At 39.0% G+C, this 17764-nt stretch overlaps 1 protein-coding gene across 1 annotated transcript; it reads left to right on the top strand.

Annotated features, from left to right (window-relative positions):
• Positions 1-8667: 8667 nt before the first annotated feature.
• Positions 8668-11356, top strand: LOC113013130 (E3 SUMO-protein ligase ZBED1-like). Its single transcript, XM_026153784.2, has 3 exons — positions 8668-10060; positions 10358-10508; positions 10614-11356. Exons 1-3 carry the CDS (start codon positions 8790-8792, stop codon positions 11058-11060), a joined length of 1869 nt encoding a protein of 622 aa, XP_026009569.2. The 5' UTR covers positions 8668-8789; the 3' UTR covers positions 11061-11356.
• Positions 11357-17764: the final 6408 nt, after the last annotated feature.

The following is a 17764-nucleotide window of genomic DNA, read 5'->3' as shown; positions in this document are numbered from 1 at the left end:
TGTTTTTCAAGGGACTGTTGGCAACCCTAGTAAGACACCACCAGGTAAAGATTTTGATTTATTGTTGATTTAAAAACTTGATGACCTGGTAAGTAGTTACCGGTTACTTCTTTTGAAATTTCGAATGCTAGCTGTCACCATATTTGTACTTTGGAGCCAAATGTGTTCATATTTCTAAAGTGGGTGTAACTGTAAGATATCAGGTACAAGATTAAGGGAGTTTTTGTATAAAGGAATGGGCCAAAAACCTTCAGGAGATGTGTGCAAACCTGGTAAGCAAATATGCTTGCTATCAAGGGTTTCTCTAAGTACAAAGTCACTCAGTCTAATGCAAATCAATAAATAACTTATTAAGAGAGACATGGACCAAATTCAGATGGGGATCACATAGTTAATTCCTAAGTGTTCTAGAGCTCCTAATGTGATAAACTGACTCTGCTCGTGACACACCTACAGACCTGTTTTGCATGACCAGTACTACCAACTTATGATGCTGTAACTATGATGCTCCCACTTTGGACTATATACAGTTTTTTACCAAGGCTTCCTGTTGAGATTCTTATTGATATTAACTGTTTAATTATATGTTTAATATTTATTTAATTATTTTGACAAAAGAGTGACGCATAATATGCAGGCTTGAGAATTTGATTCAATGAATTAGAGCATGTGCTTTAACGATTCAAAAAACTGCATTACAAACAAACAACCTTTAATTGTCATATACACAATCATACAGAGTACAACATCTAGTGAAATGCCTGTGTCTGAGCTGCAGACGTAGACAAGCCATTCCAGGGCTTAGGTTTTTTTTCTAGCATGGGCGGTCTACCCAGGACTAGGGATGGGTACCGGTATCGGTTCTGACATAAACGGTAGTAACCAGACCGAAAAGCAGCGCACATTTCGGTGCTTTATTTCGGTGCTTTTTTTTCCTGAGCTGTGATACACTTCTAGCCAATCATTTTACGTTTCCGAGGATAGTAGGCGGGTCCAGGTACGTACGTTCTTTTAGAGCAGAGCTACAGATTAAAAATGCCCAAGGAGGACCGGTCAAATGTATGGCTGTACTTCACAGCAAAATATGAAAACTCAGCAGCCTGCAACAAGTGCTTTAAGCTGATACTGTGATACTGTCAAAGGAGGTAACACCTCAAATCCGATGAAACAGCTGGCGACGCATAGCGTTTTTTTTAAAAGCCGAGAAATGCGCCGTATTTGATAGCTTGCTGCGAGACCTCACTCCGTGCACATCTACTGCGGGTGGGTTGCCAGTTATCGGACCCGGAGCAAAATCCCCCAAAAACACAAAGAGGAGAGTCCTGGCCCCTAGCCCTGCCAGTGTAGCAGAAATGATGATGGATGATGATGGCAGCAGCAGCCGTTCTCCTCTGCGTGAGTAGCTTAATGTTGTTCGTGTGTAATTTACATTGAGTAGGCTATTAAATTAATGCATGTAAGGTGAACTAACAAACATCATCATAGCTACATGCGGCTGTCCTCTTGTTTGATGGCAGATACTCTCTCCACCCTGGCCAAAAAAGGCTAACATGACCAAAGAAAAAGTGGAAAACAGTTAAACATGAGAGGTTTTTGGACAAAGTTTGTGTTTTTTCCATTGTTTAAGCTCTGCTTCCAGCCAAGAGTGATACCATATATGCCCCATAGCTGCAGAAAAGGTTAACATTGTTATCTTTTTACAAAAAAACAGCTGAACATGAGAGGTTTTTGGACAAAGTTGATGTTCTTCATTCTTTAAGCAGCGGTTTGAGCACTGTTTAAGCACTGGCACCATTTCAAAAGTACCGGTTTGGCACCGGTATCGGATAAAACCTAAACGATACCCATCCCTACCCAGGACCCTTACTGGATACTGGGTGGGAATCAAATTTGCAATTCCCGCTCCAAAGGTGTCCTGTCTAACCACTATATTACCCACAATATTAATATGTATTATTATATATACAACATTGTTAATATAACAGATGTAGAATAGAGTAGAAAAATTGTGCTTGGTCCCTATTAACAAATTAACAATTAACAAACAATTAACAAAAATAAATATCAGTTGTCTAACCACAATGAGTAAGCTTGTCTTGTGTAAAATCTCTGCAGTGTCCCTTCAATAAGTGAATTTTACAGTTTTCTTGTCACTGTAGTTCAGTCATCAGTGCTGTTAAGTATGTAACAGCAAATCTGTATTTAAAATGACAGCAGCCATATCAGTGTTTTTTAGTCTTCTCTCTCTAATGTCTATCCTCTCTTTAGCATGTAATTCTAATGTGCAGTACTGACTGCATCCCACATAGCAAAATGGTATGGCCCGGATCTGGCCCACACAATGTGCTTACACATGGCCTACACACTGCAAAGAATGACGGCCCTTTGGTGGCCCACACAAGGCCAGTTGCAGACATGCTGCTGGCCCAGAACAGCTTCAGCTCTGGCCCCAGATGTCAGCCTAATGCGTACCTTAATCAAGTCATATAATAACAACATTTGCTGGAACATAACAACCAAACTCTACTCAGACAGTGAACAGACTGATTCTTATATAGCGCTTTTCTACTCTCCCACATTACTCTGTGCTCTATACAACATTCTTCATCAATAGAAACCTCAAGGCCACTGGATATTTGAAATTGCTACATGATGATGTGTTTCCCTCTTTATGCACTGAAGCTGGCAGGTTCCCTGAGTTTTTCCAGCAAGATGGTGCACCACCAAATTATGGGTGCCAGGTCCGAGCATTCCTAGATGAACAGTTGGAAACTGGATTGGTCGTCGTGGGCAAGTTGAATGGCCCCCAAGGTCTCCCGATCTGATCCCCTTAGACTTTTATCTTTGGGGTCATCTGAAGGCAATTGTCTATGGTGTGAAGATACGAGATGTGCAGCACCTGAAACTACAGATACTGGATGCCTGTGCTGGCATTTCTCCTGCGGTGTTGCTATCAGTGTGTGAAGAGTGGGAGAAAAGGGTTGCATTGACAATCCAACACAACGGGCAGCACATTGAACACATTTTATAAGTGGTCAGAAACTTGTAAATAACTCATGAAAGAAAAAAGTTACGTTGAAACCAAGCCTGAGCTACAGTCACCCAGTAGTAAACATGAGTAAACCCTCACTAGGTTTTGGATAAAGTGTACACTCACAAACCTGGAAACTTTGGCTACCATAGCAGTATAACAATAAATGCAATCCGGGGCAGACCTGTTTTCTATGAGCCTGGGCAAACTTTACTATAGTGAGATTATGGTCAAGTCAGGTAGAGCTAGACTTATTTTAACATTACATGGGAAAAATAAATAAATTAAATCATAATGAAATCAAATTATATTCGCCCCTCACTGGATGCTGTTCTTGAAACACACAAATGTCCTTCCTCTTTGTAGAAACAATACTGGTAATACCAGAGTGCAGGGCAAATTAAACCATATACTACATGCTGCTGACAGACAATAAAGGCCTTCACTGGACACATAGAGAAAAACCCAACAAAGATCCCAGGCAAACCTCAACAGAAGAATTCCAAGTATAACCACCATGGTGTAGAATGCCCTCAGCTTTGATTGGTCAACCCTCTCTCTTTTTACACCCTGTTCCCCTGGGCCTGGACGAATCAAAATACACAGAACAGAAAGGCTGCAGAAGGAGATGACTGTTAGAGATAAAGTTATAATGAAGAAATTCAAACTAACAACAAGTTCTTTAATCATCATGAAACACATCCCTCCAAATGAAAGCAGCCAGATGCAGCCAATGCTGATATTTCTAATCATGATCCCTTTTTCATTTCTCAGGCTCAGGTAGATGATGGGGTGAACAACAGCCAGGTAGCGCTCCACACAGGTCAGAATGTGAAATAAAATGTCTCCAATGCAGGTGAAAGAATAAATAGTAAACCCCACTTCTAAAGTGTTGGATTGGACACTGTAGATACCAGAACAGCAGAGGACACACCCAAAAACACCAATAAGCATGAGGATGACCACGTGGTAGATGAAGGTGTCAGAATGTCTTATTGTTGCTGGCGAGGAAGCAGAGCTGTTATGCCACCATTGTTCGATACCACGATACAGGATGAGAGTGCCAAGAGGGAGGAGGAGGAAGATGTTGGTGATCATGAATGCGGTGAAGATTAAGGAACTTGGTGTAGAGAGAAAGCAATTTATGGGTAAAGAAACAGTGGAATTGATTGACGAAAGGTATGCATGAAGAAGGGAATCGTTAAACAAGAAGTCTGATGACATATCTGAAAGAGACAAAATATATCACAATCACATTTTAATTAACTTCTCAGTAAAGTTATCATAGGAGAAGGATGTCATCTTTGCTGCTCTCATTAATTCTGATATAGCTCATCTTAAAATATAAGGAGTGGCCCAGGAAGATCTAGCTTTGTTGTAAAAGGAGTAGGCTTTTTGTCTAAGCAAGCCTGGAGATCTTTCCAGCAGGGTAAAGATTCCTGCTTCAATTTATATATTTATCTCAACTGTTTTATTAACCTGATTGGCCCCAATGTTACTGTTTTCAGTAACGATTAATCTAACTAATTACTATTCCTATCGTAAGCAGGTGTGCACACTCCCGCGGACAGCAATCACTTTCTGGCACAACACCTGGAGCTAAGAGGGCAAAACAATCGCATGAGTTCTGCTGTTTGGCTGAGGAAAAATAAAGTAGTCGTGGTAAGCCAATCACATTACAACATCAAGATGACAAAGCAACAAGGTGATATATACCAGTTTTTAAATTGTGTTGATAAGCCACGGAAAACCAGAGTCATGATAAACAATATAAACATGTTTTTTTCCTAAATAGTTTCATCACGTTTAACGTCTAATTACAGCGCTAGTAAGCACTCTCTGCTTATGACCAAAAAATTTAAAAACAGAACAAAACAAAAAAACCCGCTCTTTCGTGTTGGTGGAAAAATGTACAATGTCGACCAATCAAAAAATGATATGGCAACATGAGATGACATAGGAGTGATGGTGAGAGAGAGAGAGAGAGAGAGAGAGAGAGAGAGAGAGAGAGAGAAAGAAAGACAGCAGAAAAAGAGAGAGCAATTTTTAAGATGCGAGAGATTTGTGACACAAGGCAAAGTAAATAGTTTTTAAAGTTGAAATGTAGAGGTAAAATGGTTAAAGTGGTTAAAAATGGCCAATTATACCCTGGACCCTAGTGAATGCAAAGGCATTATTTAGTAGCCTGCGAGATCAGCTGTGGTCACAAATTTACCAAACCACACAGACTTCTTTTGTTGTTGAATTATCAAACTGTGTAAATACAATGTATTATATACTCATTTATTTACTAATTAGTACTAATTTGATACCAAAGTTAGGATAATGTTGTTACATTATCAAATTTAACATTTTTAGTATGTAAATGAAACATAAACACAACACTGTTTTTTGACATTGCTTTAAAAAGGTGTCAGCGTTATACAATTTGAAAAGTTAACCAGATGCAAACTGGTGAATACTACTGTGTATTCGAAATAAAGCTATAACTGAAAGTTATAAACAAGACCCACCTTATCTGGGAGTTTTCCTAATATTCCTCCCTGTGCTGATTCCCATGGAATGTTTTCTATCTGCAGGAGTGTCTGCTATATACATATATATATATATATATATATATATATATATATATATATATATATATATATATATATATATATATATATATATACACAATAGACAAAATTCAGTTTGGTTCGTTTTAATACTTTGGTGTCACGGTTTGATATTTTTTTGATACAAAAAAATGTTCATGCCTTTTTTTAAGTTATTAAATTATAAATATTTCTTTTAACTCAAAAGTACAGTTTTTAAACAACAAACTAATAAAAAAATTAATAAATGTATGTGATGGAGAAATCACCCATCTGTGGAAAAGTTTATTACAGAGAAATGGCTCTTTCCAAAATAAAAGCTATTTTGTCGACAGCAATAAAAGTAGCAATTGCCCTGTCTACCTCTTTTGCCCTCTTAGATTCATGTGCTAACGGCTGTCTAAATGACTCGGGTAAAGTTTGTTGCATGCGTGCTTGTTGTTGTTTTTGTCTGCTTCCACTTGTCTTTGCACCAACGTGATGTCGGTGTAAATGTGCCGTGGTATTTGTTGTGTTCCGACCGATGTAATTGAACATTGCGTAGCACATCCGACATACTGTTGTACTTTGTCCACGACAGGCTTAAGTAGGGTCATACTTCACATGAAAACCAAAATAGTTCCAAACGCCAGATCTGAATGACGGTGAATGAGGTTCAATTTCGGGTAGCATTGAGGCAGTTGCCATACTAACTTGAGTAAATGCATATGGGCTGTGCTCAATGGATCTGCGCTCGACAATGAAGCCTAGGCAGAGTAATTGAACGCAGATCAGATCAGATCGATAGATAGATCGATAGATATTTAAAACAAACATGTTGTTCCCAGTTTGCTGTAACTGTAATAATAATAATATTAAAATTACATAAACTAGGGCTTAAACAGTGTAAGTGCCCAGGCCCTAATAATAATAAATATCAGGCAAACCACAGTGAGTGTTTTATCATGTAAACTCTCTGCAGTCTGCCTTTAATATTTCAGATAATAAGTGAATTTTGAAGCTTTCTTGTCACTTCAGTTCAGTGATCAGTGTTAATGAGCATTTAACATTAAGTAAAACAACACCAACCTTATTAGTGTTTTTTAGCCTTCTCCCTCTTTATTTGTCCTCTGTGGATTCTTGAGTAGTTGATCCTAATGTACACTACTGGCTATATATTGCAGTCCCACTTCACCTGTCTGTCCACTAATACAGTTGATTTGCATCAAAACAAAGTGTGACAATGACAAACTGACCAACAAATTGGCAAAGACATACCTAATAAAGAAACCATTACTAAAGCACAATCGGACTTCATCAACATATACACAACACAATTTTATTTATTTTTTATTTTATTTTATTACACCACTTGAATGACTAATTTTTTTTTTCATTATTAACCATCAACCACTTTTTAAGTGAATTAAAGCTAAATTAAAACAACATGTTCTAAACGGCAAAACATTTAAACCAATTACTCCAATTACTCTGTTTTTTTTAACTTAGCAATATATGACCAGCGTTTATTCTGTGAGGGTTAGATAGGCAAAGAGTCCTGAATTATGTAGCCATTCAGGGTTGCATGTGTTTAGTTGTGTTCGGTAAATGACAAAATTGAACACTGATGCTTTACATATCTGTTGTTTGTTTGAATTCATCAATGGAAATTTATACTGTTTTGCAAAAATATGTTTCTCAAAAAATAAGTAAAGATTTTAAATTGATATAAATGAAATTTTAAACTATGCTAAATATTAGTTTAATCATGATTATTCATTGAAGAAGAAATGTATCACTCAACTTTTGTGAATATCAACATCATGGCGTTTCTTCATCCTGTCTTCTCCCCTCACCCCCAGGTCACATAACACATGGCCTGAACTTCCCTGAGCCTGGTTTTGCTGGAGGATTCTTCCTGTTAAAAGGGTGTTTTTCCTTCCCATTTTTCTTCTTGTAACCTCTTTAACTTACAATATAAAGCACATTGAGGCAACTGTTGTTGTGATTTAGTGGTATATAAAAAACTGAATTCAAGTAAATTGAATGGATGTTATTGTTAAAATTAAAATCACAGAATGTTTTCATACGGTGTTGTAGGTGCATAATAGCTAAAAGCAGGTTAGTTTGCATGTTGCTAGATGGTTTCCAGACCTTGGAATTGCATAATGGATCATGCAATTCCACTTTAGCCATGACACAGACATATAATGTGGTGGAGGCACTAAGATGGAGATTTGGTTAACAAAGTGGTTTGCTGTAGCACCACAAATTGGCTGAAGCAGCTTAAGCACCATACTCCATGTGAGTGTTACAGAAGGGAATGAGCTCAGCTGACATGGGCTAGCATTGATCTGCCAAATCTGTTGTCTGAGATTGACTCCAAAATTTGCTAGAATTAATAGAACACTCAAGTACTGCAGTAAAGTTAAGCATTTTAACATGAGAGCCCAGGATGAAGCCAATAAGTGAATCTTTCCTTCTCAGTAGAGGTGAAGCCAGACTGGTTAACCCTTTCCCTGTTCCACCCCTGTTTGTCTGGCCCTGGATGAAATAAAACACAGAGAACAGAAAGGCTGCATAAGGAGACAATGGGTAAAGATAATATCACTAAGCAGAAACTTCCAATAATGAATAAGTCCTCCACCATGACCAAGCATGTCCCTGCAAAACAAATAAGCCAGACACAGTCAATGCTTATGTTCTTTATTCTTATTCCTCTTTCATTTCTCAGGTTCACATAGGTGATGGGATGAACTACAGCCAAGTAGCGCTCTACACAGGTCAGAGCATGAAACAAGATCTGTCCATATGATGTAAATCAAAAGAAAAGCCCCCCTACTAATGATAGGTTTAAATCATCTGTGTAGACACCAAACCAGCAGAGGATATACCCAAAAGTGCCAATCAGTGGTAGATTAGGAGCCAATCAGAAGAGGGACCACAAATTAGCTGACGTGGGTCATGTGACAGGGAGTAGTTGATATGGGCTACACAGTAGGGGTGGGTTTAAAAAATCGATTCATCGATTAAAATCGATTCTAACTGGAATAAAACGATATCGATTCATTAAATCCGGAAATCGATTTTTTTTATACATATGTAGTTTGCCGCGTATGAAACTTGCAAGCGGTTAACATGAGGAAGTCACGCGAGAGTTAAGTGACCTGGACGCATGAACCATCATGGCTACTCCCGGGAATGTGCCACCGAGCCTAAAGGCAGATGTCTGGCAACACTTTGGATTTAAGAACTGTGAAGACAGTGAAGAGCCGGACAAAAGCAAAGCCGTATGTAAGATGTGCAAAATGGAGGTAAAGCACTGTGGAAATACCACAAATCTCAGAAATCATTTAACGAGGCATCATCCAGATATCCCGCTAGCAAAAACGGCCGACACCAAGCAACGCTCACTCGAAAAGGCATTTGCAATGAAGTTGGCATCCACTTCTCCACGTGCCCAAAAAATAACCCAGTCTGTGGCAACTTTCATATGTAAAGATATACGTCCGTACAGCGTTGTTGAAAATGATGGCTTCCAAAACCTCATTAATACGCTAGAACCACGCTATGTTTTACCATCACGCAAACATTTGAGTGAAGTGGTAATCCCAAACATGTATGAAAAAGTGAAACACGATGTTACAGCCTCACTCAAGTCAGCAGAGAGAGTCGCTATAACCTGTGACAGCTGGACATCCAGAGCAACAGATAACTACCTGACTATCACCTCACACCATATCGACCAGGAGTGGAGACTCGTGTCTCATGTCTTACAGACAAGAACCACCGAAGCAAGCCACACAGCAGCTAATTTATCTGAAATTATGTTCAAAGCAATCGAAGAATGGGAGCTTACAAACAAAAATCCAGTCATCGTAACTGACAATGCTGCAAATATGGTGCGAGCTGTAGAAATAACGGGCTGGTTGCACATTGGTTGTTTTGCCCACACACTCAATTTAGCTTCACAAGCAGGACTGAAAGTTCCAGCTGTTGCTCAGCTGCTTGGCCGAGTGAGACGCATAGCATCCTTTTTTCATCGCAGCACTGTTGCAAGTCGCAAGCTTAAAGAGAAGCAAAAGATACTGAATCTACCTGCCCATAAGCTGGTGACTGATGGGGTGACCAGATGGAACAGCACATTGGAGATGCTGGAACCCTTCCTAGAGCAACAACCAGCAATCTCTGCAGCTCTACTCTCACCTGAAGTGAGGAGAAGTGACAGTAATCTCTGTAGTCTTACAGAGGCTGACATAACTGATGGAGAAGATATAGTGAAAGCTTTGAAGCCGCTGAAAGCAGCCACACTGGTTATGTCTGAAGAAAAGTCCCCGACCCTTTCCATCATTGCACCTCTGCATGCACAGCTGCTGGAGAAGATGATCAGTGTCTCTCATGACTCCTCACTGATTAAAGACCTCAAGACTGCTGTATACGACAACTTGAAGTCAAGGTATGTTTATGAATTGTGTGTATATGCCATGAATGAGTGTAACTGTATGGATGCATGTATTACATGAAAATTCTTATTATAGTGAAAAAATCTATATATTATAAAAATGTTAGTTAAGCCCTCTTGTCTAGTAATAGGCCTTTTGATTTTATATCTATCTATCTATAGATGTTTATATATAAATTATGGAAACAAAGTCGTATATTAATGTTTCTGATCTTGCATGAGTGTATGTAACCATGCACATGTATATCCAACATAATAAACTGAGTTAAATGTGCAAAATCTCTTTTCAAGATATGTGGCCCTAAAGGACAAGCTCTACATTGCATCAGCATTAGATCCTCGCTTTAAGGCCCTGCCATTCTTGTCCAAAGAGACCTGTAACAACACATTCTCTCAGTTGGTGTTGGAAGCAGCAGGTTTGGAGAACGTGGACACAGCTATTGTGAGTTACAGAAACAAAAACAAAAAATTATTGGTTTTTTTGCACTACTCGAGTTAGAATATAAATAGTAATTTCTTTATTAATTAAGTTTTCATTTTTCTACAGCGACAGTCTGATGGTGACACATCTGAGGAAACTGTCCCTGACATCTCTCTTGGTGGTGTTGATGAAGTGGATTATGCCCCTCCAATTAAGAGGTCAAAGGACTCTGCATTAATTTTTCTCCTTGGGCCAGCCTACTCAACAAAAACCACAGCACCACAGAAAACACCAACTCAGAAGGCAAAGGAAGAAGTGAATCGATACAGGGACGTTGAGCCTGTTGCACTTTCTGAGGATCCTTTGATCTGGTGGAGGGACCATGAAAGGGAGTATCCTCTCTTGGCTCTACAAGCAAAGCAGTATCTTTCCATACCTGGGACCAGTGTTCCTTCTGAACGAGTGTTTTCAACTGCTGGTGACATTGTTACCGCACAAAGGAGCTGCCTGACTCCACAACATGTAGACCAGCTTCTCTTCTTGCAGAAAAACCTTACAGTCTCAAAGAAGTGAGAGGGTAGTTATAAATAAGGCTAAATTGCATTAGTTTCACAGAGGTTTTACAATACTGTTCAATATGTTTTCATTTTTTGAAGTATTTTAAAAGGCAGTTTTTCATTTTCTGATCGGTCAGTTTCTGTCAGTTCACTTGTACATGCTGTGTTATACTGTGTGTCTCCAAAACACAATAGTGGATTTCAGAAAAGCTGTGTGAGACACTAACAGCAAAACTATTTCTCTGAGGTTTTACTGATGTTTACAAAAGATGTGTTCTATTTGCACTGGATCCCTGATCCACTTGAAATGTATGTATGAAAAAATACTAATGTTAATTAAAAATTACATTATTTAACTGCTTTAGTATCTGTTCTTAATTTTGAAATTTATGTAATTCATTCACAAGGCTTAGAGGGTTCTTTTGACAGTACATATACAAGGTGAATTATAATTTTATATATATTATGGTTCATATAATAATATTTCGGACTGATTCAAAATCGAATCGAATCGAATCGAATTGAATCGAATCGTGGATCGAATCGATTCGGGACCTTGTGAATCGGAATCGAATCGATTCTAGAAATCAGTGACGATTCCCAGCCCTACTACACAGGCATGTTTTTCAAAACACTGATACCTTCAGTAAATTGGTTTAAGAAATTTCCCAAATTCAAGTGGCATATACTTTGGATGATGCTGACATTGAAGAACCAAAAATGTTTCTGTGGGTATTGACTTCCTTTTAATCATACCTGTGATTAAAAGGAAGTGCAATGTGGTGATACATCACAATAATACTTACATTTTACTGACTGTATTTTTTTATTTAATTTTTTAAGTTAACATGTTCAAAACTGTTACAAATCATGCACATCTATGGAAACTATGTTTCTTTGTTGTGTAATCATGAGTAAGATATTAACAGAAAATACATTATTCAACAGAGCAAAGAAAATAGTAGCATTTTCAAAACCTACCATTTATGTTAAAGGCAACCACCATGGATGTCATCATTCCACTGAATCATAATTATCATTCTTTAACTGTATATATAAAATTAGTGATTACAAAAAACTAAAAAGATTTTAAAATATAAATTAATGACGGCAGCTCTTAAAAATACAAATGCAACAATACCTTGTCATACCATGTAGTACCTATATACTGGTGGCAATGGTTTAATTTACTGGGCAGGGCAGGTGACTCATGCAAATGGTGTTAGAGGCCATTTACTGTCTTTCCCTGGTTTTTCTCCCAGTTCATGTCTGATCTCCACTATTATAATTCACTGTAATTAGATATGAACAGCAAACAATGTAGATCATGTAGACATGTGTTCATTGGGTGAAATCGATGGGAAATCTTTACTTTGCAGTCTAGTTACACCTACAGGTCAGTGGCCACTCTTACAGTGATGAAAGAGTACTTGAGGAACAAACTAGAAAGTGTTTAAACATTTCTGGCCTAAAACATTTTTAGTGACAGTTATACATTGCACATTCTAAGTGGTTGCTGTCATGAGAGATGCCTTTTTATTATATAGTATTCTGAGTCACTGGCCGTTGTTCTTACAGTGCAAAAACTTGCCTTCTCTGTAAAGAAACAGCAAAGGTAAAACCAGAGTGCTGGGAACATTAAAAAAAAGATCAGACAAATGTATAACACAGGCATTTGCTCCTCCTGAGATGTTGGCCACACCCCAAACTAGACCCCCCACTCATCAACAACCAGGAAGAGTCTAAAAGCACTAAATATGAAACAGACCATTTACCATACCCAACACTGAGCTCCTGCACAGTCAGATGGAGTGAAACATAATGTCCCAGTGGTGTTCTGTTGGATTTAGCAGGTGAGCGTTGTTGCCAGTCAAAACCTTTTTGGAAACTCTTTACAAGAATCAATGTAATTATTTGTTTTACTTGAATCAAATGTATTGGTTTATATACCTGAAATAAAACTTTTTTTTGGAAACCCTGTACATGAAGTAAAAGGTTTTTGATCTTGTAAGTTCTGGCTTTAATATTTTCAGCTGATAAAGTGAACTTCATACAAACTCTGTGTTAGAAAAAGGGGATAGTTTACTACATGCTATAAAAACACAATCCTTAATCTTTTATTTTGCAACTTTATCTTTCTGTTCTGGTTTTTAGAGTGATTGTTTTATTGACTCGTACTTTGGGAATCACCCTGGTTGATCAAACTGAGCATGCTTTTAGGGATATTCTAGGGATTTTATATAGTGTTCAATAGAAACCTATAAAGCCACAATTCAGTAATGATGTGCAAAACTCTTTATTTGGTGTCTGAACACAGCAGCATTTTTCCCGAGTACAAAAACAAAATGAGAAGCAACAAATTGCCCCTTTGAGCAATAGGGCTCATTTGAAAGGGCAAAATTTAGTATCGTGGTCTAGACAACCCAAAATCTGATGTCCAGGTCCTAGGAGGTTAATTCTCCATGGTGCAGTCCATTTCAACATGACAGCATCACACAGTTGTAGATTTGTCAGCTGCAAATCCATGATGTGAATGTCCTGATCCACCACATATTGAATTAGACTTTAGAGTCCATTCAAGACATCCGTTTGATCTGAACTTAGTAGTGTGTCATCATGCTACAAGCAGCCATCAGAAGATGGCAAACTGTGGTTTGTAAGGGATGGACACAATAATGTACACAGTACCCAGAGAGCTGTGGCATTTAAAAGGTGATAAGGGTGACCAAAGTATCCATCTGTTCGTCCATTTTCATCAGATGATCTTAGCTTAGGCTACTGTAAGGGGTGTCCTCAGGCCAGCTGAGAGATATAATCTCTCTAGCATGTCCTGGGTCTGCCCCGTGGCCTTCTTCTGGTGGGACATACCTGAAACATGTTAACCAGGAGGTGCCAAGCGTCCCTGTCAGATGCCCAAACAACCTCAACTGGTTCCTTTCAGTGTAGAGAGTAGTGGCTCTACTTTAAGACCCTCCCAGATGGCCAAACTCATCACCCTATCTCTGAGGGGAAGGCCAGCCACCGTCTGGAGAAAGATTGCGTTCTTCAGTCACCACCTAAAGCTTGTGACCACATGGTCACAGAAGCAAAGTGTGCCAACAAAATATCCCCCAGATAATTTTATCACGCAGCCTGGATTGTCTTGAACCACTAGTAAAGGGGGGATGGATCAGAGTTTTCACGTTTATGTCAAATTCTGACTCTCGCATCCAAATTTTGCAGCAAAAATCACCCTTATCAGATCAGGCAAGGTTTTCCAGATGTTCTGTGGTGTGCCACATAGCCTCAGCTACTCAATTTGATCACAAATTGTTACCCAGATTTTACGTTGTGTAACACACTTCAGGAGCAATGACGTGCGTTCCTTGAACAACCCCAGGAAATATGTTTGGATATCATGATGATAACATGATATCATAGTGTCCAGGAAAACATGTGATTGTAATGGGCTCTAACCACTCTGACTGGAAAGATGTGGTGACTGAATCACTATCAGATGAATCAGCTGTTAATTTCTGTGTATACTGTAAGTTTGTTCACCAATGATTATCCATTACAGTGAGGTTAACCGGGTCTCTTGGGAACAAATTGTTTTTGTGATAAGATTGTTTGCCCCATATGGCCTCTGAACAGCAAGCTGGTCTTTTCATGTTTGAGAAAAAGTAAGAGTCTAATACAGCCGAGATGGATTAGTGAAAAATTATAAACACACATATTTCTTACTCCATTTATTATAAAGATGCAGGTTGCCTTCTGCCCTTCTGCTTTTATGGTAGCATACCTAAAAGTGTGTGTGTGTGTGTGTGTGTGTGTGTGTGTGTGTGTGTGTGTGTGTGTGTGTGTGTGTGTGTGTGTGTGTGTGTGTGCTGGTTAAGCTCAGAGTAATCTATCGGAGCCAGATTCTACTAACACACATGCTTGTTCGTCGCAACGCTTTGGTTTAAACAAGCCGCTATTCTGGAAAATGTCACACACTTGTAGAGATGAACAACCGTCTCTCGCCTCCCTCCGCTCTTATATCTTTCCACTGTTTTATCCATCTCTCACTTTTAACCCCCCCAACCCCCAACCCCCAACCTGGCTCTGTTATACATCCAGCTTTTCTGCTACTAGTCTAGGCCCCCTTCCAGTCCTTTCCCTTCAATTTGTTCTTTCGTCATCTTTTAATGTATTTTCAATTCCTTCATCTAACAATTTTCTTGCACGCTGTGACGCCCCCCCCACACACACACACACCCAAACACACACACACACACAGACTCAATTCCACTGATCTCCTTTTTGTCCCCTTTCTCAGACTTATTTCTAACTCTTCTTCTTCTTTTCATCTTATCCTCCTACAATTGTTCCCTCCCTGTCTCTCTTTCCTTCCCTCTCTATCTTTCCATTCATCTCTTCATGATGATCCAGTAATTGAATCAGGCGTCCCATGGATACCGACTCCCACACACTGGGCAGAACAAACACACACACACTGTCCAGGAAAAGCAGGGGCAATGGCAGAGGCACCAGGTGTCTGCGTTATGATGGATTATACTTGCTACCATGCACACACACACACACACACACACACACACACACACACACACACACACACACACACACACACACACACACACACACACACACAAATGTATTCATTCTTTCCTTTTGGAACATTTAGCATCAGATGAGATGAGCACAGGGAGTGAATTTGGTACGACATCAGTGTATTTGGAGTAGCTGAACTGTTACATTTTGGTCTTCAAAGGCAATGACGTCAATTCTAAAGAAGCAGTTTTCTTTTTAGAGTTCGAGTCCACATTTTGTGTGTGCACAGGACTAATGTTTCCCCAGAATAAAAAGACACTGAAATCATGTTGCATTTCTAACTTTATGGTTCTCGTCTCTCTGTCCCCCCTCATGGTAGAGACAAAAGAGAATGTGGAGGCTAAGACCTGCTAGTAAGGTCAGCTTTACTCTGGGTAAACCCCAAGGCCAAACAAGGTGCTTCTGCAAGACCACTACAGAATGTAGTCTCCCATCAGTCTGGTCTGTGCTGCTGTATTTAAAGATTTTAAAAGAGAAAAGAGAGATAACGTCTTCTTGCATCTTTTTAATGTATATTTCATACAATATCCAAACTTTTTTGGTTAATTGGGGTTGTTTTTAATCAATATATTAAGTCTTGATGGGACACCAAGTCTTGATGAAAACAATAAGAACTCATGGCCAGGTGGCAAACAATATCACCTCGCAGCAAGTGTATACCAAGTCTGCATGTTCTTCCTGTTCTTGTTTTGGTTTCCTGTCTGAGATTTGACCTTTACAGTCTTCCAAACATCCCAAGGTAACTGCACAATGCTTGCTCAATGCTCCTAATAATTAAAATTAAATATTATTAAATACAATGGATCCATTTAAGGGAATCAATAAAGGCTAGCTTCAATTTTACATCAAGGTGGGAGAACATATGATTGTCTCAGTCTTGTGTAACTGCAATCTGTATGTACACCTGTCTGAGGCCTGTCTAGCTCCAGTGGTTCAGCCTGAAGTCTTTAACTAGTGCTTTACATGTTTTTTTAAAAGATATTCCTGGATTTTCTTTACAGTTTCAATGGTTTGTAATTAGAAAATAGATATTCTCTTTAAGTATTAACAACTTCTTGCACTACAAGCCGCTTTATGGCATTAGTGTACCTCTGACAGGACAGCAGTCACCATGAAAATTACAACCAGCTGCAGTATAACACTTTACACACACCTGTGACCTCTTGTTGTGAATCTTTACCATCCATCAGCTGGTGCCATAGGGTAAGAGGTGGGGTACATCCTGGACAAGTCGCCAGTCTGTCACAGTAAATCTTTACCTGTTGATCATTAGGCATCAGAAAATCAATAAGGCACCAGTTTTGTTTCAAATAAAATAAAATGAAAATAGTTATCTCCTCAAACTTATCAGTCTCTATTTTCTGTAGTTCATAAAGGGGACTGCTGCTGTGCCCTTAATTAACTACAAGAGGTCACCATTTAATTTCAGTGCACGTCTAACTGGACCTTTGCTTCAAAGCATCCTTAGCATTCAAGCTGCACCCTCAAATTTCCAGCTGGCCTCTGCACTTGAGACCCGCCCCCTGGCAATGACTGACAGCTCTAATTAGCAAGAAGAGCATGGACGAAAGTCTCTAAACACTGTCCAGCATCAGATAGAAAACTTCAGCTAGTCCTAAGGATGTAATACTAATGGAAGAGAAATTTAAAAAAACAACCTTCAAAAGGGTCAGTAATGATCAGATTCCAGGCACCTATTAGTTGCCTACTAATGTTTAAACTATAGGGGGAGGAAGAGCAAAAGTAATGCAGCTGATTGAACTGTGCAACTGCTAAACAAATCCACAACATTAAATCCATCCTGTTGACGGAGATGGTGCAGGGTAGCAGATTACATGTCATGGATTAAGACTGTAATACTCATATTTCAATTTCACCTCTGTGTAACATTTTAGACCATCACAGATTTTTATCAGTCCGGCAAAGACTACAGCCCACTGGGGGGCTTTGGAAAATGCTAACGAGGCCATAAATTTTGGACTTTAAAAATGTGTTTTAATACTAGTCCTTCATACTACACAGACAAAAAAAAAACCCCAAATAACTGAAGTCTACTCATTTGTTTTTTGTCACCGTTGACTCTCCAAATGTGTGTTGTTTTATAGAGATTCCACACAATCAACTCATCGA

This window comes from Astatotilapia calliptera, chromosome 3 (assembly GCF_964374335.1).
Source record: "Astatotilapia calliptera chromosome 3, fAstCal68.1, whole genome shotgun sequence".
Classification (NCBI taxonomy): Eukaryota; Metazoa; Chordata; class Actinopteri; order Cichliformes; family Cichlidae; genus Astatotilapia; species Astatotilapia calliptera.
This window is presented reverse-complemented; position numbering and strand designations above follow the sequence as displayed.